The sequence below is a fragment of the Pteropus medius genome, unplaced genomic scaffold (genome assembly GCF_902729225.1).
Source record: "Pteropus medius unplaced genomic scaffold, Ma_sr-lr_union100, whole genome shotgun sequence".
Classification (NCBI taxonomy): Eukaryota; Metazoa; Chordata; class Mammalia; order Chiroptera; family Pteropodidae; genus Pteropus; species Pteropus medius.
The window spans coordinates 120,406-142,107 of NW_024343105.1; the positions used below are offsets into that span (position 1 = coordinate 120,406).

The 21,702-nt window shown below is 42.0% G+C and overlaps 1 protein-coding gene across 7 annotated transcripts in view; it reads left to right on the forward strand.

Moving 5' to 3' along the window:
• TBC1D8 (TBC1 domain family member 8) overlaps positions 1–21,702 on the forward strand; it is a 96,777-nt gene that overhangs the window by 10,421 nt on the left and 64,654 nt on the right. For 2 of the 7 annotated variants that reach the window (XM_039867081.1, XM_039867082.1), the window contains exon 1: positions 6,304–6,340. The exons of 4 other annotated variants lie outside the window; for them this stretch is intronic. In XM_039867081.1, coding sequence (XP_039723015.1) covers positions 6,319–6,340 — 22 coding nt within the window. In that variant the 5' untranslated portion in view covers positions 6,304–6,318. Of the gene's footprint in view, positions 1–6,303; positions 6,341–20,988; positions 21,072–21,702 lie in introns of those variants that run through there. One more of the 7 variants, XM_039867086.1, reaches the window with a different exon arrangement.

The window sequence follows — 21,702 nt, forward strand, 5'->3', positions numbered from 1 at the left end:
TAGAGAGTTAAAGTAGATTCTGAGTTTCTGTTATGTTCTTGTTATAATTGAATATAATTTGTCAAATGGAAGCAAGACATTAAGATTGCTTTTAGAATATGTAGCTCATGATCATCCATCTATCGAGGAATCAATCACAGCAAAGATTTGGCTGCAGGGACTAGATTTCAGTAAACTCAGTGTCCCAAAACTGTATGTGTGTGTGTGTGTGTGTGTGTGTGTGCATGTGCACATGCCTGTGTTTTTTTGTTGCTTTTCTTAGACGTTTTAGGTAAAGAGGAGTTTGGACACTCATTCAAGTCTCGAAGTAGACACTGTTTAATCCCAATGTAATGGAGCTGCCTCTTAATGTGATATTATGTTCCAAAATCCATATGAAGGACAAAAATTGCCCTTGCAATCAGCATGGTGACCTGGTCTTGGTGATCAGCTCATGTTCCCAGAGTCCTGGGGTGTGGGGATCTCTGTGGAGCTAGGGGAATCCAGCCCCCGTGAGCTCACACCAGGGCATGTGGCCCGCCTGTAGTGGGCGGTCCATGTGAATTATTTCCCCTGTGTTCTGGCCAGTGCATATTGTTGAATTGAACACGAGATATGCATCCACTAAACCACCAGCCACCACCTGCTAGATGAGGTAAAGTACCTGAGTCAGCCGGATGAAGGTAATAGTGATGATACTATACTCTGTGTAGGAATTTGGGAATTGCTTGTAGGTGAGGTTGATGGTGGCATGTACAGTTCAGATGGCTTGCAGTGACAAGGTCTGCACTAAGTGGGTGTTGTTTGCCTTTCAGCTTTTTGCTTATCTTCATTTACCCAAATAAAACATTTAGATTTGAGGAGAAAAGGGGTTGGAGAACCTCTTTTGGAACTGGAAGGTTTTCCTTGTAGGATGTATATCCCACTGTAAAAGCTATTTTCCTTGTTTGATTTTAGTCTCCTATATAACCTGGAAAGCCAGATTTGAGCATTCTCTATTAAGAGCCAAAAGTTAACCTAGAATCATGTACTAGTAAATGTATTTACTTTCTTTGAATTAAAATTTATAGAAACCCAAACTATAGGCAAAACCAGAGATCTCATTGTGTTGGTGGTACCTGAAATGTTACTAAGATTCAAGACCAGAGTCTCTGTAGGTGAGCATGCATTTGTACTGAAAAGATCATTAGAAAGTCTGTGTGTGCACTTGGGAGGGAGGTAGGGGGAGAGAGAGCAAAGAGGGGAGGGAGAGTCTCTGAGAGAAACTTGAATGGTTGATGTACTCACACAGAGAGAGATCATAGTCTCAGAAGCTTTGGGAACATGTGCTCTGATATGCTACATGTGTCTATATGCATTGTTGAAACGTCTTATTTAGAATCAGAATTGTATGAATTAGACAGTTTTCCCATTATGTCAGAGAGATGGACATTTTAAGTATGGAGCAAATTATTAAAAAGTTATAGAATATAAATTTGAACAACAGCATTTCAGATGTAAGAATATTTTTATTACAAACTGAAAATTACTTGGTTGATCAAAACTGTCAAAAACAAAAAAAGAGATGGGGACTTTGTCTTCCAAATGTCAGTCATAAAAGACAAAGGCTATGAATTAAAGGAAACTAAAGAGATTTGATCTCTAAATGTAATACCCAGCCCTAGAATGGGCACTGGAGGGGAAAAGGCTGTTCGTTATCGAGTCAAATGACGAAACTGGAATACAAATGGCAGATGAAGTACCACATGTGTGAAATTTAGTGAAGTTGATAGCTGTGCTATTGTTGTGTAAGAGACTATACCTATTCATAGCACTAGACCTCCTTTCAAATGATTCAGAAAAAAAAGTGTATGTAATTATATTATATATACTATCAAATTATATCAAGCAGAAGAGAGAGAGAAAGAGAGCAAATGATAGGAAGGTTTTTGGTCTTATTTTAATTCTTGAAGCTTTTTTATGCTCAAAGTTATTTCCAAGTAAAAAAGTTAAATAACTAAGTTTAAGTGTGAACCTGGGAGCCCTTGTCCACTTCATAGAGTATTTTTAGCCTGAAATAACAAAATATAAAATATACTTATAACTTTTTAAAAAATTCTTTATTTAGGAAATTTATGCAGGAAAAATAACTTTATTGTAAGTCTGAACTAACCACCCCTCTGCTTTCTCATTGAAGCAACCATTTTGTAACCTGGTTTTTAAACAGTTGAGGTTTCTTGGGGTCTCTCTTGCCATCTGCATCGGGACAAGTGATGTATAGGTTTTCCCCATGTCCCTAAGCTATCAGCAGCTTCTACATGGGGCTTTTTAATATCATGTGTACATGTTATATGTTAGGTTAGGCCTTGATTATGGGCAATAGACAGTTGAGTTTTAAGAGAATAAAGATCTTGGAAAAGAAATTCATTCAACAGATATTTACCATGTGTCTCCGTGCCACTTGCTCTTGTCCAGTCAGTGAACAAAGCGAAGTCCTGCCCTCATGGAGCTTACCCTACGCTTGTAATTAATCTAGAGCAACTCTACTCTAGTAATAACTTACTCAAGTAATTAATCTAGAGCAACTCAGCTCTAGTAATTACTTATCCTAGTAATTAATCTAGAGCAACTCTACTGTAGTAATTACGTTAGTAATTAATCTAGGATTGGAATTCTCAAGTGTGTACTATAGATTCCCTAAACACATCAGCCTGGGCATCATTTCGAACTTACTTCATTAAAACATTTTGTATTGTTTTTAATCATACCATAAGAGGTCGGATTTGTAGTCCTTGACCTTACAAACTGCAATACTTTGTTAAGGAAGTTAGGGTCTGTGAGCCACATCTCTTAGGTTCTTGCCTGCTTTGGGTACGTTATCTGCAAACTCTGTGGCAGGGCCAAAAGAATTGAAGTAAGCAACTTCTGGCCCCTTGAAGTTTTTCTAACTTCTTACCAGGGGTCAAGGCACATGGAGTACCTGTGAGTGCAGCTGGCTTGGGCTCTTTGAGGCTCTGCCTTGGGCCTCGGGGTGTGGACACCATCTGGGTGTCAGCATTACCACATTCTGTGAAGTGCTGGCACAGCCTCCTCTGCCCTTTCCCTTTTGTGGGACAGCTCAGCCTCCTTCCGTAGGTGACTGGAATGAAGTGGGCTCATTTTCTTGTTTAAAAATAACTCAGCAGCTGTGGGTTCAAGTCTTCTGATCATGAGGCTTGCCCCGTCTCACTGCCGGCACTCCTGGTTGTCGTCTCTTAGGGTCGTAACAGGGTGGACATTGGAACTGGGATTATGGAGACCACCAGACCGTAGTCCTTCGTTTACAGCTGAAGAGCCTGACTGATCAGAGACAGAGGTGCTCTCTGTTTTCACTTGCCTGGGTCTAGCCCTTTCTGGAAAATTGAAGCAACTCTAGAATCAGGAGATCCCATGGCTGCCTTTACCCAGTCCCGATCTGCTCCCCCTCCTTTAGTGCTGGGCTGGCATCCCCTGAGACCCTTGTGTTCTAAAAATTGTTTAAGTAACAGATTTTTAAAAAATTGTGGTCAAATATACATAATGTAAAACCTACCATTTTCTGCATTTTTAAGTATACGGTTAAGTAGCATTAAGCACATTCACAGTGTCATGCAGCCATCACTGTCATGCGGCTCTAGAATTTTCTCGTCATCCCAAACTGTGCCTGTTAAGCAGTAACTCCTCATCCTCCCCAGCCCCTGGCAACCACATCTTACTTTCTGTCTCTATGATTTCGACTAGGTCTCTTATATAGTGGAATCATACAGTATTTGTCTTTTCGTGACTGGCTTATTTCATTTAGCACAGTGGCCTCAAGGTTCGTCCACACTGTCGAGTGTGTCAGAATTTCCTTCCTTTTTAAGGCTGAATAACATTCCATTGTATGTATAGACCACACTTTGCTTACTCACTCATCTATCAATGGACACTGAGTTGCTTCTACCTTTTAGCAGCTGTGAACATGGGTGCGCAGATATTTGTTCAAGTCTCTGCTATCAGTTCCTTGGGATATATACTCAAAAGTGGAATTGCAGGATCATATGGCAATTCTGTAGTTAATTTTTTGAGGAGACTTGATTTTTGCCTCTGATTCTCATCCCTCCTGGCCTCTGCGGACTTGACTGTATGGCCAGGACTGAGCTCAGTTTGCTGGGCCATAGCTTCCAGCCTTTGGTCCCTGGCTTCCTGAGTACCCCCGCTTTTCTTCCCATTTAGGTTGAGTGGAGAATGAAGAGAACTGAAGCTTGTTTAGAGGGGCATTGCTGCTCATTAAAAAGAAAAAAAAATACAACAAGAATTAGAATTAACTTGGGAGCATTTTCAGGTTTACTGTTGTTTATTGTGGGTGGGTGGGTGGGTGTGTGTGTGTGTGTTCCAGAACTATGACAAGGAGTAGAATGCTTAAAGTTAATTTGGCTTTGGTGGATTTTCTAACGTGTTCCCAATTACATGTGTATCTAATTTAAGTGTTGTTGGGGAAAAGAATAGGACTATTAGGAGGTAGAAAAGGGAAAAAAAATCTTGTTCTTATGATTTATATGACCTTGGCCTTAGTTTCCTCTTCTACAAACGGAACTAATACTACCTAATTAATACAGATGACAGTGATTAAATGACAGTGATTAAAATGTCTAATGGATAAAGGTTATGATTGTAGTAGTAACCAGGAAAAAATGGATCTGAAGCACCTGGGACAGTGTTTGACAGCCTCTGTGCTTAGTTAATATTGTCTGTTCTTCCTTGTTTGTTGTCATGGAATAATTGGAGGGTGTTTGGAGGGTGTGTGGTGGTCCTCAGCGTTTGAAGGGTAAAACAGCAGCAGTGGGAAGAGTTTGGAGCAGGACTCAGGAGCTCGGTCCTTTATGCAGGTAATTCCCAGTGCTGTGTGACTCTGAGTCATCTCCCAACTTCCTGGAGGCTCAGATTTCTCACCTGTCGAATGGGGAAGCTGGACCCTCTCATCTCCATGGTTCTTTGTGGCTATAGATGGTCAGTGATTCTGAAGGATCCAGTTTGTACCTCTAGTCTTCATCATCATCATTATTATTATTATTATGATTATTGAGATATAATTGATATATAACATATTAGTTTGAGGTGTACAACATAATGATTTGATATTGATATATATTGCAAAATGATCACCACAGTAAGTCCAGTTAACATCCATCATAGTACATAGTTACAAGTTTTTTCTTGTGATGAGAACTTTTTAAGATTTACTTCCTTAATAACCTTTACGTATATCATAGAGTATTATTAACTATAGTTACCATGCTATTTATTACATCCCCAGAACTTATTATTTTGTAACTGGAAGTTTGTACTTTTGACCTTTTTCACTCATCTTGCCTACCCCCCACCCCTGCCTAGTCTTCTTGTGACTGCAGAGTCTTCTCCTTCTTCCTTCCTTCCTTCCTCCTTCCTTCCTTCCTTCCTTCCTTCTTTCCTTCCTTCCTTCCTACCTTCCTTCCTTTTCAGAATTCTTTCTTTTCTACAAGCTCAAGTCTACTTTCTATAGGTGGTGGACACTTCCCAGTGGTGTGTGACATGAGCTGAGACTTTCTGGCCTTTCAGGATCTGTTTTTGTGGGGCCAGGTCAGGCCCAGGATTTCCTGTTACCAGCTTGGCAGCCAATTCTCTGGCTCCAGCCCAGAATTCCAAATACCTATGAGGCATAAACCCTCAAGTCTCTGTGTCCCTGGGCTGGCCACGTCTTCTAGCAAGGGAATGGGGTGAGTCCTGAGGAAAGAGAAGGCAAGCAGGAGAAGGTTGAAGGGGCTATGAGCATAATTTTTCTTGCTCAGAAATAGAGTGAAGCTGTCTTCAAAGAACTAGGTAGGAAGCTTTCCAGCTCTGCCCATCTCAAGACTTGGCCATTGTCTACGATCGACCTTGCCTGCCTTTACTACTTATTGATCTTCACTTTCTCCAAGAAAGAATAGCCAGCTTGTAATGCCTTTTTCTTCCAATCTTTCCATTAAAATACAAAACCTAAAACATTTATTGTTTATTAGTACTACAATAATAATACAGTATTTTTGCATATTGTATTGTACTTTTTATAGTGCTTTCATCCACTTGGCCTCATTTAATACATTCTTAAATATTTGTCTAGGCCACTTGGCAGCCTGGTTTTGCAAACAGGTCGGTGCAGTCATCTGACTGGCCAAGCTGTTAGCAGAGCCCTCGCACTTTGTCGTTTCCTTCAACAAAGCTGATCAGTCAGCAACACTCAACAGGTATTTATGGAAAACCCATACGTGTGCAGCGGAGATGCTCATGGTAGAGAATTCTTACCCTCAAGGCATTATAACCCAATAAAGTCTTAAGGGAAAGAGGATGGAATTCAAGTTCATTACCTGTAAGTAATCAATTAATGTAATTAATGACAGTGATTAAAATGTCTGATGGATGAAGGAAGGGGGCTATGAACTCAGGTGAGGTTAGGGGATGTCTCTGAACTGAAAGGGTACATATCGGTTATGCTGTCTGAATCTGGACTTAGTGAAAGATGACAGTTTGTAAACCTCTGGGCTCTGTGTCATAGTGCTGCACCATAAAAACTGCTATACTTCAAGCTGTTTCACACTATTATAGGTGTAAAAAGACAGGAAACACTGCCTAACATGACTTATTTCTGGTCTTGAGGGCTTGTGGTTTGGGGTGCTTTTTGCAGAGGATCACTGGAATTAAAGGCAGGACTTTCTTTGGATTAAAAATAAGAATTTTTAAAATAAATTAGATTTCAGTAGATTAGAATCTACCATGCTTTGTGGAAATAAAACTTCTGGAAGGAAGCTTTTCTTTGAATGTCTATGTATATTTCCTCAAGTTTCTGACTTCGCAGATGTTTAATAAATCTGTAAAAATGTGATGTTCAAGTCTGGATGCATGATATGTGGAAAATGGGATGTTCTCTGAGATTTTTCTTTAATGGCTCATCTTGTCTACTCTTAGAAAGGAGTGGCTGTGAGTCGCAGGTCCAGGAATGTGGGGCTGTGTTTGCAAAATCTGAACCTTGGCCCGGGTGCCCCACGTGCTCTGGAAATGCTATGTTATCAACAGAGCTTGCTGGCTGGGACTGGCTTTGGGCAGAGAGAGGTGGCCGGAAGGCTGCTCGATTGTTTGGATGATGAATGCATCTGTCATGGAGACTGCTTGTTTTTTAAATAGGCATAAAAATATCATTTGCTCAGAGGAAATTAATTTGCACACAAATGTCACAAATCTATTCCTTAGTAATCTGTATTGTTTTTTTCTTAATTAAAAAATTTTTTTCAACTACAGTTGACATTCAATATTATTTTAGTTTTGGGTGGACAGCATAGTGATTAGACATATAATTTATGAAGTGATAAGTCTAGGACCTACCTGACACCATACATAGTTATTAAAATATTATTGACTATGTTCCCTAGGCTGTACTTTACATTCCTGTGATTGTTTTTATATGTGGCAATATGTACTTCTTTACCCCTTCCCCTTTTTTACTTATCCCCCCAGCACCCCTCCCATCTGGCAACCATGAATTTGTTCTCAATATCTATGAGTTTGTTTCTGTTTTGTTTATTTTGTTTTAGATTCTACATGTAAGTGAAATCACATGATGTTTGTTTTTCTCTGTTGACTTTCACTTAGCACAATCCTCTCTAAATCCATCTATGTTGTCACAAATGGAAAGATTTCATTCTAGTGTATTGTTCATCTGTGAGATAGTTCACGTATTGAAGAGCTGATCTATAAGGCACGTGAGACGATGAAGCTCTGAGTCTCTGATGGGGGATACTTGTCTTGTCCTACTGTGTGGGAAAGCCCTGCCACATCTTGCCCACTTGGTCCTCCGAGACGCTCTGGTTGTAGGAATTTTTCCACGGCTAAGTAAAAAACTGCCAGCACTCCTGGCAACTAGCAGACCTGGGCTGAGTACCACAACAGGGACGATGTCCTTGAGAAGGTTGGAAAGAAAGGTTGAATGGAATCTGGTCCTCAGATTCAGCCTGGCCTCTGGCAGGGTTGCAGTTATGGTGTTCTCTTCTCTTGGGGAATAACTAGCTCACCTTTTGTCAACTGAGATTTACTTAAAATTCTTGCCAAGTCTGTTCACTCACTTCAGAAAATGAATATACAGTTGACCTTTGAACAATGTGGGGGTTGGGGGTGCTGACCCCCAACATAGGTGAAAATCCACATATGACTTTTGACTCCTCCAAAAGTTTACAATAGCCTACTATTGACCAGAAGGCTTACTGCTAAATAGTTGATTGACATATATTTTTGTATATTTCAATATTTTATACTGTATTTTTACAATAAAGTAAGCTAGAGAAAAGGACATGTTATTAAGAAAATCGTAAGGTTTGTCTGTGAGTTTTTTCAAATTGTCTAAAATCTCCAAAAATTTTCCAATATATTTATTGAAAAAAAATGTATGTGAGTGTACCAGTGCAGTTCAAACCCATGTCAACTGCATATTGAATTAACATGAAGCTTTTCCTTAAATGTGAAGAGTTGGTTTTCAGTGTATTTTTGAACTTGGGGAATGGAAAGGTGGTTGTGTTTAATCTTGTTTGGCCTACAAACAACCGTTATGGACTCTTTGGCAATGATTTTTAGGAAATTTTTAGGAAAGTATTTTTAATAGAGCCTTGAAATATCAAATGAACTTTTCTTAGACACACAGCGCATAAATTCTGTATTTATGTAATGATGAAAATACTTTCTTAAATGTGTGTAAAAGAAAAAAAGAGATTTGAATTAATCTATTTGTTGGAGATTACAATAAATCCTCCACCTCCTCTCCTGTTACTGGCAGCCTCCGACCATGTTTATAAGGTGCTGGATAGGATGGCTGTGAGAGGAAGGTGTCCTCTGGCCTGTGGGGGGCTCAGGGTTCCAGTTCTCACTCCATGAACACCTTGATGAATCTAAACAACCAGGTGTCCATCAAAGGAGTGAATCTTGCTCTTTTATAAGGTAGACCTGCAATGGTAACAATGTAATACCACACAGGAGTGGTAAAATCTCTCTCAGGAGTAGTGGTTAGAATTAGAGCGTGAACGAAGCTCGAAAACACAGTTTTCACAGGTCATAGGGGGCCTGTGCACTAGTTTTGGAACATTCTCAAAAGTGTACTTCTAGAGCAGAGGCTCCCCGATATCTCTGAGGCCATATATACACTGAGCCCTGCTAGTGTGACTATGCACATTAGCCTTAGTTACAGCCCCAACACCCCTACATGTCACACTATCTCATGGCTTTCATACTATTTGCTCCCTCTGGCACCTGCTGTCCATCTCTGACTCTCCTGCTGTTTTATATATTCACAAGGTGTGACCCTGTGTGTTCTAGTGAACACAGGTGCTGCCTTGACATTTTCCTATGCCTCTCGCCTTTTATTTGCGGCTGTATACTGACCTGCTCAGGCTGATATTTCGTCCAACAAACAGCACCATACAAGTATGTATTTCTGGCTGTGGCAAAACGCATTTTACCCACTGACAAACAGTTGGCCCCCAGGTAAGGGCTGAGGCATGCTGCAAAAACTATGCACTGGTGAAAAGCACAGGTGGCCTGCTCTTCAAATTTTGGGGGGTACTGTTTTGTTTTAAGAGTTTATTTTAAAGCCTTTAACGATTAGAAGAATCTTGACTGGTTTGGAAGTTCATCCTGGTTCCATGTACAACATTATGTCATGTGCTATCATGGGAGCTGGCTATCCCGGAAGGTAAATTTGACAACACACTCAATATGGTATTCTTTAAAAAAACTTCCTGGTCATAATTTTGTTCATTAAATTAGAAAACAAAATATTACAAACATTTTTTGTAACGATGCTTTCTCCCATGATCTAGTAAATACTAATAGTAGAAAATTAGAAAAATATAAAAAAGGAAGCGGCCCATTGTCCCACAGTTCATCTTCTTGTAACAGTTTTCCAGCTTTCTTCATGTATCTTATTTATATAATTGAGCTCATACTGTATATGCAGTTTTGTATCATTTTTCACTTAACAATAATAGCCGTGGAAAATGTGTCACAAATATATTTTGTGTTCGTGCCATGATTTGCTCAGCCTGTCTCCTGAGTTCTGCATTGACAGCTACTTCATGTGCGTGCCCCTGAAGTGCTGTCCTACCCAGGCTGCCTGGGGGCTGCCATCACAGTGGCCTCGCATCATCGCTGGCATTTTGAAGCATGTGCTCATTCTTTATCCTCAGCTCAGGTCTGTCTGTGAGCAAGTCGGACCCTCATGTTATGGATGAGGAACCTGAAACTGGAGAGGTGATCTGTGTCACTCCCTGTTTCTCAACTTTTCTTGACACTTAATATTAGATTTTGCCAACTATTAAAACAGTGACGCTCATGGTCATATAGGTAGGAAGTAAAGAATAGTCTGTTCTTCCACTGCATTGCCAGCACTCTAATGGGGCAGGGTTACAAGGTCTGTTTAGAGTCTTTCTAAAGGCCAGTGCTTAAAATATGTGCGTGTAGGGATGAATTTGGACCTGTGTTTCTGCTGGATGGTCCTAAGCACACTACCTGTCTGCTCGGAAGGTTTTTTCCATCTTTTACGATGTTATCTACTTGTAGCTTTGTATAGTGCACATATGCATCCCTTTTCATCATCCCCTTGGTGGGACAGTCCTGGGTGATGTTGAGAGCTTACCCTGCTGCAGGCAACTTGATTTCATGTGTTGTCCTGTAAGCACAGTGTTCCTAGTTATTTGCCCCATATGGAATCCTTGCCTCAAGAGCCAGCCTGAGATTGATAGATGTGCTTGGCTGAGTAGGAGGGTTGAGTGAGTGCTTGGCTCATGGCTCAGTTCAAGAATTCAGCCTGGCCCAGAAGCATGGTGTACCCATCGGTTGTAGGGGCCAAGTGTGGGCTCCATTAAGGCACTTTTCCCCCTAAGGACTTAAGGGTGCAGATGATAGCTCCCCAGGGCGAAGGCATTATGTGATGGCATGGGGTGAGTAGATGTTTCTGATGAAACAATCTTTCCTGCTCTGGTGATGTGACTGTCCAGTGCAGACTCTGTGGAGCCCACCCACTCCTGTCAAGGATTCTTCATTCAGCAAGTGGCCTGCTGTGTGAGGGCCCTGTGTCACTACTCTGATCTCCCTGCTGGGAACATGAATTGGTCCTTTTAGAAGCACAGTTTGCCAGTCTCATAAAGGGTAAGACAGGCTGGTTTGGGGGTGACTTCTCTGGATGTGAGTCCCACTTCCTTCCTCACTCATTTGCTGTGTGACCTTACACCAGCTATATAACCTCTCTGAGTCTTGGAGACAAAACCATGCCCACCAGAGGGTAGCGAGGCTTAAACAGAGGAGACGAGTGGGGAGAGCTTGTTGCAGTCCCTCGCACATACTATATGTGTGATGTATGCTAGCTGATGACAGCAGTATCAATATCCACAGCATAGGGGTGGGGACTGCAATGGCTTGCGTTCACAGAGGCATAGCTGATAACCATGTTACAAAGGATAGAATACAGTACTGCTTTATATTTTTAATAAGGCTCTTTGGAATTGTTTTCCTCTTTTTTCCTTTCCCCTCAAATTAATTTTTTGGTGATTTAACATGTTTTACTGGATTCCACTGAGAGAGATGGAGGTTTGCTCTGTCACAGAGTCTGTTAAGTTAGGCTCTTCAGTGTCACGTAACTTGTGAGTTCAGTATTTCTGGGCCGCTGAATTTCAAAGGGGCTAAGCAGCTAAAAAAATTAAAGAAAACCTTCATGGATTGCTACACTTAACTATAATAATAGGAATCAGCTTCTAAGCATTAAGGTGTAACTGCCCCATTCAGAAGTTCTGCCAGGTGTACGAGTGTGTGTGAGTGTATGTGTGTGTGCGCACGCGCATGCATGCCCTCCAAACACCTTCTTTCTGAAGACCAAATGCAGGTGCCCTGGCGGGTGCCTGCAAACAAGCTCTTGTTAGGGTCATATATCAGTCAGCTGCTCATCATGTCCTTGGGTCTGTCTGGAGCTTTCGTGGGACTTTATTTCTTTCCGGCATTTCTGCTGCCAGGTTGAACCTGAGATTGGCATACTTGTACAGGCCTTCTGTTTCGATTTTAGTTACTTTACTAAGGAGACTGACAGATGGTTTTCTCCTAAATGTGGTTTGGCTTATTCTTTTTTTTTTTTAATTGAGATGTAATTCACATATAACATTGTGTAAATTTAAGGTGTTCAGTATACTGAACTGATACATTTATATATTACAGTATGATGACCACCATAGGATTAGCTAACACCTCTATCATGTCACATAATTTTGTAGTGGGACAGTTAAGTTCTAGTCTCTTAGCAACTTCAAAGTTTATACTACAGTGTTGTTGTCTGTAATTACTGTGATGTGCATTAGATCTCCAGGACAAATTTATCTACTTGTTGTAAGTTTGTGCCCTTAAACAACACCTCCCCATGTCCCCAGCCCCCAGTCCCTGGCAACCACCATTCTGTTCTCTGTTTTTACCAGGTCAGCTTTTTTAGATTTCACATATAAGTGAGATGGTACAGTATTTGTCTTTCTCTGACTAATCTCACTTAACATAATGCCCTCAAGGTGTATTCATATCATCGCCAATGGCAGGGTTTCCTTCTCTCTCATGGCTGAATAATATTTCAGAGTATATATATACCATATCTTCTTTATTGGTTCACCCATTGGTGTATGCTTAGGTTGCTTCCTTATCTTGGCTGTTGTGGGTTGGTTTATTCTTACCTGTACTTTATGTTCTCTTATGCAGATTTTACTGGGCAGCTCCATCAGATGGCAAAGGGCCCTGCTTATGTGCAAATAATATGATAGAGCCAGTGGTTCAAGAGCCTGGAGAGTTTTCAGTAGCCCCCAATCTAGGCCACATAGACCACTGCATCTCTGCGTTAGGATTTTAAGAGCTCCTCAGGGGATTCTAGTGCTGGATGCATGCAGGTCAGCCTGTCCCTGAGGGTGCCGGAGAGGTGATTTGAGTTGGGACCAGTGCCTGAGGAGGCAGAAGGGTAGGGGTGATCCTCATTATATGTGGATAAGATAGTGAGGGTGGGTTTTCATGTCACCCTTGTCCTGGAATGAGTGATGTGTCCAAGGAAATGTTCAGTGTTCTTTCAGGGACCTGCTATAGAAGAATTGTCTAGATGGTGGCCAGATAAAGAAGAAAGAGGGTTCAGGTGCCTTTTGTTTTCCTGTAACTTTCAAGGTAGAAGCAGCTAGAGAAATGGAAGAGCAGCCCAAGAGCAAACAGCAGGGACAAGAGCCTTAGGGAAGGGGCAAGAGCGTGTCCTGGACTGGTGGCTCTCCATCTTGCCTGTGTGTTAGAATCGTAGAAGAGCTTGGAACAGCACCTGGACCAATTACACCAGCCTCTGGGTGGGGCCCAGGCATCCTTATTTTGGAAGTGCCCCCGGTGACTGCATTGAAACCAAAGTTTGGGAGGACTCCTGCCCAAGGGAGAGATGAGAGGAGTGGTTAGTGCACCCATGTCCAGCGGGGGAGTGGCAGGACCACACGTGGAGGGGCTCGCGTCTCTTCTGAGGCTGGTAGTAAGGGGGCTACATGGGGGTAGAAAGGGACACTTGGGTGGGGAAGGCCATGGGGCTTGAGAGGTGCGGGGGGCGGGCAGGTGACAGACGTGAAGTAATCTGTGTCTAATAAGGTTTGCATCTCACCTTCCTTTCTCCTCAGTCATCTCAGGCTGGAGGGGGCTTCCCATGGGGGCTGTGGACCAGCTGTGGGAAAACATGCGTTTTTTGGTAATTGGCTCTCCACACCTCAGAACATGAGAGGCTCCCAAGGAGCCTTAGAAAGGCCTGGGGACCCTGTTTCCGGGAGCAGTGAGAGCCCCCCACATTGAGTGGGCTTGGTCCCCACTGTTGCGTGACTGTGACCGAAGATGAACATATTAAGAGTAACATTGCCTGTTTCAGGAAATTCGGCAAATAAGCATTGTGTTCACGTTAATGCTAAGGAAGTTATTAAGAGCAGACTGCTCAGTTTCCTTGTAGGAGTTGGCTACCCCTGTCCCTACATGGCAGTTCTGAGGACTTCATTCTTCTAAAGCCTCAAAAACTGTTTTCCCTCTAAATAAGCGACATGGACTTTGAATGTATGGGTGCCTCCTCCTGAATCTGTTTTTTGCTGTACTTAGATTATCGACAGGCCAAGGCAATAAGTGAAACAAATAATACTGACAACCAGTAAGTAGAGATTGGTTATGAAATCCAGTCTGGGTCCAGAAGGCTCATTGGGGGAGATGGTCAGTGTGTTGTGGGAGGTCATGGAGAGCCCTTTCTGGATATATTTGGAGCTCTCACTCTCTGTGCTTGTGTGCGGGAGTCACCAGGAAGTCTCCTGGGTGGGGCAGTATATCAGTGTCCTAGGGCTGTCGTAACAAAGAACCACAAACTAAGTTGCTTAAAACATCAGAACAACAGTTCTGGGGACTTGAAGTCCAAAATCAAGAAGTCAGCAGGCCATGCTCCCTCTGAAATCCATAGGGGCGTCCTCCCTTCCCCCTTCCTCACTTCTGGTGGTGGCTGGAAACCTTTGGGGTTCCTTGCAGCTCCACAGCTCCAACCTCTGCCTTTGTTGTCATGTGGTATTCTCCCTTGTCTGGCTGTCTTCTCATGAGGACACAAGTTATATCAGGTAAGGGGGCCTATCGTACCTACTCCAGTGTGAGTACATCTTAACTGATTACAGCTGTAAGGACCTTATTTCCAAATAAGGTCACATTCTGAGGTGCTGGGGGTCAGCACTTCAACACCTTTTTTAGTGGGGGACACAATTCAATCTATAACAGGTGCAGGGCCCAGGCGATTTGCTCATTCTGTTTACTATCCATGCAGTCCTGGTTGGACAGATGAGGCAGCTAAGGCTGACAGAGGTGAGGGTGCTTATCTAAGCCACACAGCTAATAAAAGATGGAGTTAGGATTTGAACCCTGGGCCTTGTGACTCCAGAACAACATACAACTTCCTTAGCTTAGACCGATTTTGGGGTTCTTTGGGCTTCCTGTGGAATGGGGTCCATAAGTCTTTTGGGCCTTCTCTGGGCCCTGGGGCCATTACCTAGCACCAGGAAACCAGTCAAGTACTAAGAGACTACATCTCTGTCCTCTTCACCTTTCTCAATGAAATAAATATTACCTGTTCATGAGAAGGAAGCATGGAAACATGAAGTTTGATTTGGAGAAGTGGTGGGATTAAGTGGGGATTTTTCTTTTATTTATTTTAATTTCCATTCTTTTTGCTCAGACACCTTAAAATTCTCTCACATGATCTCAAGAGAAGCTTTTTAGAGCTTAGCAAACCAACATGCTGCTGAAAGTTGCTTGTTTCCTGGGATCTTTTTGTTGTCAGCCTTATGTAACAAGGACTTTACCCGGTTTCTACTGGTGACTGGCCTCTGAAGCACAAAGGTGCCTGACCGGAAGAGCCAGGTCTGGAGATGGCCTGTTTCCATCATGACTGCTGGACACAGTCTGCAGAATAAACGTCAGTGTGTTTTGCCAACAAGTACTGTGTGCACTGGCGTGTCTCCAGGATCGAGTCTTAAAGCCTGCAACAACTTTTCCTAAATGGAAGGCTTTGAACTGTGAGATTTCAAGATCTATATTCCCAGGAGAAAACTCCCTGTAATAAAGAGTCGTCCATGAGTCTGAGGAAGAAATGGCTGCTGCTAAGGCTCCTCCATTCCATCTTATTAAATTTTCATTTGATTTGATTTTTTCCCCCAATTACCGGCCCTAAGTTTGCTTTTCTCCCACAGGTTCTCTGCCTGTGGATGTTGGCAGATGTGCATGTTGAGTTCAGAAGAAAAGATTTTCTAAAGACAGGTCAGGTGACCACCATTCCCATGTCATGCGATAGCCTTAGAGACAGGGACAAGCTGTCATTTTATCCTTTCTCCCTTTATTCCATGGTTCTGCGTTGGACCCTGTCATGACTAACACATGGCTGAGCCCTTGTCCGAGACTTTCTTGGGACCTGAAGTTGACAATAGGTTCTATGAAACAATAGTGGACTGGCAGCTTGTCACAGACCAGGTCTATAATAATGTCACCTGATGAAGAAGGCAGACCGTGGGCAAGTGGAGTAAATTCACTTCCTGTTTCCAGGGGATGGAGCACCTGTTCTTAGAGAGGTGATGTGTTTTCCTTGCTCCCTAGCTTGCCCTGCTCTCCCCTACTTTTTCTGCTTTCCTGAATTAATGGTTAAATTCCCATCTGTATGACCCTCCAGAAGAGATGGCTCAGCATCTCAGAGTACACATTCGGTGCAAGCTGAGACTTCTGTGCTTAAAACAACAAAACAAAACAAAAACTGAGTAAATCTACTTAATCCCTGAAGTAAATTTAGTTACTGAAACACTTACCTTCTGGCTAGTCTAAGATAAGATTAGTAGAGTTTTGTAACAGAGCTATGCAACTGTCGATGTGTTGCAAGACAGATGGCAGACTTTGAGTAATCAGATTTCAAGATCAGAATCCACAGTGAACAAAACTCCAGCACATGGAGAAACAGTTTCCTTCTAGTGAGCTTAAAGAACCATGGTCTTTGATTTTATTTTATTCAGAAGTTTTGTTAAAAAATGATTTTTAAGGGCACACCTGGAGCCAGGTATACCAGGTGTTGGGAACTGATAAAGGATTCTTGCCTTTACCCTTTGTCTTCTTATACATTCACTTACAGTAAGAAAAGCTCCTGTAGGTTATAGACATTTCGTTGATAACATTTAGTTGTAGCAAGTTAGATATAATTTGATGCCTGAAAAGACTATTATCAAGTACAAAAGTGTTGAAGTGAAAGTCAGAGATAAGTATGGGATTTATTGCAAAGGTAGTGAAGGGTATTGTAAATAGTTGTGCTGACATGGATGAGCTAATACAAGCGTATTTTGGTGTACCTGCACACTTTTGAGATGAGAGGAACCCACTGTGGCCTCACTGGCTGCAATTTGTAAATGCTGAGAATACTTTCTTCTGGGGAAGGATTCATCAAACTAAAGTGTGCCTGGCACGTAGTAAGTGTTCGGTAAAAGTGTGTTTTAAAAATTGCACACAAGCTGCCATATTGAAATGCATGTAGCTTGGTAAGCTGATGAAACAGGCAGACTTATCCCTTTTGTAAGACTTGTTTGCAGTTTTACAGGCTCCCAGGGGGCCCTCTCCATGTGAGGAGCTGCAATCCACCAAGATACTCTTTTATTTTGAACTTGAGCCCGTGGAAATATGTCTTGTTTCCCTGATCCTTTTGACTCTCCTATTGATTTCTATTCTGCAAAGGAGGCGCTATTGCTTTATATTACTTATTTTTCTGTGATCCTTGAATGCCTCCAAGCTCCATTTCTTGCCTTTAATTATGTACAGGGCCATAAACAAAAGCGTGGTGTGCAGGGTGGAGGAAGAATTGTGGCTGTAACAGCATAAGGTGCTATCAGGTGGCAGGCTGTGCTTATGATTAAATTTGGTTTGCCCACCACGTGTGAATTGTTGAACAAGTTTAACAGCTTTTCTGCAACTCTCTGAGAATGAAAGCAGAATTCTTTGAATTTCATGTTCAGTCTTGTTTTTTACTTCCTATCCTCAGTATCCCCAGTGTGGGAACCCAATAGTCTAAATCCATGACTAGTTAGCAACGAGGCTGTAAGTATGCATATCACAGGTTATTGTTAAATGGCAAGGTGTGAGATAAGTTTTTCCTCTTTGTGCTTTTAAATATGTCTCCAATTTTCTACAGCAAAAATTATTCACTTTTTAATCAAGAAAAAAAAGCAGATTGCTTTAGGAGGACAAATTAAGACTAGGCCTTATTTTTTTAGGGAAGATATTTGGAAAGGATATTCTTTATGACTGGTTCTCCTAATGTGATTCTGGGAGTATAGATAATACCTTGAGGGCTTGTTTAAAATGGGACATCAAAAGTGATAAATGATTTCGTCTCAAATGGGAAGTCTCCAGTTGCAGTCTATAGGTACCAGAGTGCAGCAGGCTATTAAAATACTTGACCCAAGGCAGGTAGCTTCCCAACAAAATCAGGAGATTAGAAATGTTTTGCCAAAGGAATTTGGTTCTTTTGAATTAGGAGAAGCTGGCAGGGGAGTACAGTTTCTGTTGTTATAATTGCCTGCAGCTGGGTCAGGATAATGTAATGTTGCAACTTGTTTTTCTAGGCTTCACAGAGTAGGAATCTGGGGGAGGAAGATTTGGGATTAAAAAGGGTGACAGAGCCTTGAAAAAGAAGGAAATCCTGCCATTTGTGACAACATGGATGAACCTTGAGGACATTATGTTAAGTGAAGGAAGCCAGTTACAGAAGGACAAGTACTACATGGTACTGCTTATATAATTAATCTAAAGTAGTCAAACTCAGAGAAGCCAAGAGTGGAATGGTAGTTGCCAGGGCTGGGAGAAGGGAGGGAAAAGTAGGAGAAAGGGCACAAAGTTTTGGTGAAACAAGAGAAATTCTTCATGCAGATCTACTGTACAGCCCAGAGCCTGTAGTGAACGGTGTTGTGTCATACACTGAAACATTTGCTAAGGGGATAGCCCTCATGGTAAATGTTTTTGTCACAACATTATATGTATATGTTAGTAGTAATAATAATAATGATAGGTGAAAGGATAGGAGGAAACTTGGCGGCGATGGACATGTTTACGGTATACATAGCGGTGATGATTTCATGGGTGTGTACTTCCAACTCAGCGAGTTGTATACATTAATTATGTACAGGTTTTTGTACATAAAAAAATAAGTGACAATGAGGTATTTGGAAAGAGCCAACCAGCATGGGGAGAGCAGGTTGGCATGGGGTGGAACCATCAGGAGGTGAGTAAGCAGGCCTGGAATAGTCAGGGCCCATTTCATAGAATGGCTTAATGGTGTCCAGGGGGAGCTGTGAGCAACCCGGATTGTGCTGGGCTTTGCAGTGGAGGTGGAGCAGGTGTCTATCCCTGTCCACCCCAAATGTCCCTGGCCACTGGTGTTTCTTTGGAAGACTTGTATCGGATCTTAAAGCCAAGGTAGGTATCGAGTCTTAGTTTTCTTCTCTTACTGTGGGCCTTGCCTTTCATTTAATAACCTTGCATCATCCCTACAAGAGTCTGAATCTAACTGCTCTGTGTGGTCACCCTGCCAAAAGTCCAGGTAAGTAGACAGCCAAGAGGATAGAAATGCTGGGGAATTTTTAGAATAACATTCATTGTGTGGAGGCTAAAAAAGTTTTTTCTCCCACCTTCTAAGGTCTTTTAGCTAGGCTGATCAAATTAACAGACAGTTAACATGAGAAAATTAAATTTTAATATGTGTGCATGGGGAATTCACATAAATGAAAATTCCAAAAATAGGCAAAATGAGTATATATGTCGTTTTAGACAAAGGAGAATAGTGGGGAATGGCATTAGGTTTCTGAAGTGAGAATGGGAGAATTTACAGGTAATTGGGGAAGAGCAGAATACACATGGCAGGCAGATTTTTGCTTCAGTGGGGACATGGGGTGATCTTGCTACCAGGCCCCTGCTTGGTGCCTTCCTATCTGCCATCCTTAATTCAAATTAGGCTAAAGTGAATATCTTCAGATTTCCTTCCTGAAGCAGGTTTTTCCATCAGTCTCTTGGGCAGGAAAGGGGGAGAGTTAAAGGTTCTTTCTGAGCCTTTTGTTTCTTCAGAACCAACCTAAAACCAATATCTCAAAAGACATCTTTATGATGGCAAACTTTGGTCCCCTTCGGTTATAGCCACAGCAACATGGGTCCATCCGTAAGGCAGGGCAGTCACAGTGTCATAACTGGCTGTCATGATGGTGTTTCAGTGCAAGATTCTTGCTGTCACGCATTTTGAGCATTACGTCACCCTGCTTGGAGTTAACTCCAACAGGATCTATACATTTGGTCTGAACCAAAGCAGACAGCTTGGTCCCCAACCAAGGGTTATTTATGGGGCAACTAGAAGAATGTGTCAGGGTTTAGCGGTATGGACCGAGAGCATGTTTATGTTCAGTTGCATTTATGATTCATATCTTGGGGCTAGGAAATGTTATTTTTATATTAACTTTAGGGACCCAACTGCAAAAATTTCTGACCATTAGAATTTTTACAATTTAAAAAAAATTGTGGTAAAATACACATAGAAGTGACTGTCAACTATTTTTAAGTGTCTAGTTAGTTCAGTTCTATTAAATATACTGACATTGTCGTGCAGCCATCACCACTGTCCACCCCAGAACTCTTCATCTTGGAAGACTGAAACTATACCCAATAGAGAATTCTCAGTTTTTGAGTGAAGACAAAAAAATGTTCTCCTTTAAGACCAGTGTGAATAGGACAGTCTAGCAGTGTAACTCCTGGCTGACCAAAGCTAGCAGCTGCACCCACTATCCTCTCCTGGTTCTCTGAGAAAGCAGTGGGTCACTGCGTGGCTGTCCTGTTCCCAGGAATCTAGGATGCGCCGTGCAAATGAGGTCCTGGTGGCTTCCTGTTCCCTTCTCAAGAACCAGGGCCAGAACTCCTCCCTTGCCACATCCTGAAGTCCTCCACTCTGGACCTTCACTCTCTCACAGACTCGTGCTGGGGATTTAGCAGTTTCCTCTTGCTGCTGTGATGGGCACAGGGCTGCCTGTGTCATCCTCTTAGCTCCAGAGATGAGCTCATCAGGTGCCAGAGCCTCCCACGGGAGTTACCCTGTGGCTTTGCCCTCTTGTCTGCCAGCACTCTCTGTAAATAGCACCGTCATCTGGTTTTAAAGATTTGTGGGATGCATAAGTGATTCACACCAAAAAGTATATAGAATCATATGAAATGCTTTGTAATAAAAGGTTTAGCAATTTGGGTGAGAAATTTTACTTTGAATAGGTGGCTCTCACATTGGGAATGCAGAGATTCCTGAAATTTATCTTCTCTCTTTGATAGTAGAAAGCGTTTATGTGATCCTTTTCGGTTGTTACTTTTCACAAAGAAAATTTTACCCTTTATTCTGATTCTTTATTCGCCTTTTCTCCCAAGCCTCCAAAACAGTGACGACAGCCAAACCAAGCAGGCCTGACATGAAGACAGAGCTCTAGGCCAAGTTGGTTTCCCACACACAGGTGGGTTATGGCACTGAGCAATGTACTTTGCATGTACTGTCACTACTGACAGCTTGTGTGTATGGTGATGAGAAACCCTTTACTCAAGTACTAGAATTTTTGGTCATGCTATAATGCTTAGGTGTACTGTTTCTAAGCCCAAAGCCATTAGGAAGGCCTGTTTTTTTGTTTGTTTGTTTTTTGTTTTATTGCGGGGGGAGGGGGAAAGACTAGGTTTCTTGGTTTTCTGACTTTTGTTAGAATGCTTTTTGTGGGGGAATGGGTGTCACTGTTTTCTTTTTCTTTTCTTTTTTTTAAATGGGTTTTATTATACTATGGTGCTCTTACTGGTAAGAGCAGAGCACTTTGTTACTGATGCCTATGATAAGTACCAGGCCCAACATAGAGTTTATAAAAACCAGGAGGCAGTGGGAAGGCTTCTGCGAGTGTCCTTGTTTGTCTCGTGTCAGTAGTTGTCATTTCTTCTCAAGCATGGTACCATCAATGAGCAGGAAACTCAGGCAGAATGAGAGAATCATAGCATTATCACACTTAGAAGCAAATTATTTATTCATAGGCCCCTATTTGGGTCCTCATTATAAAACATGTCACTCAACATCTGTCTCAGCCAGAGCTGTTACTCAGATAGCCT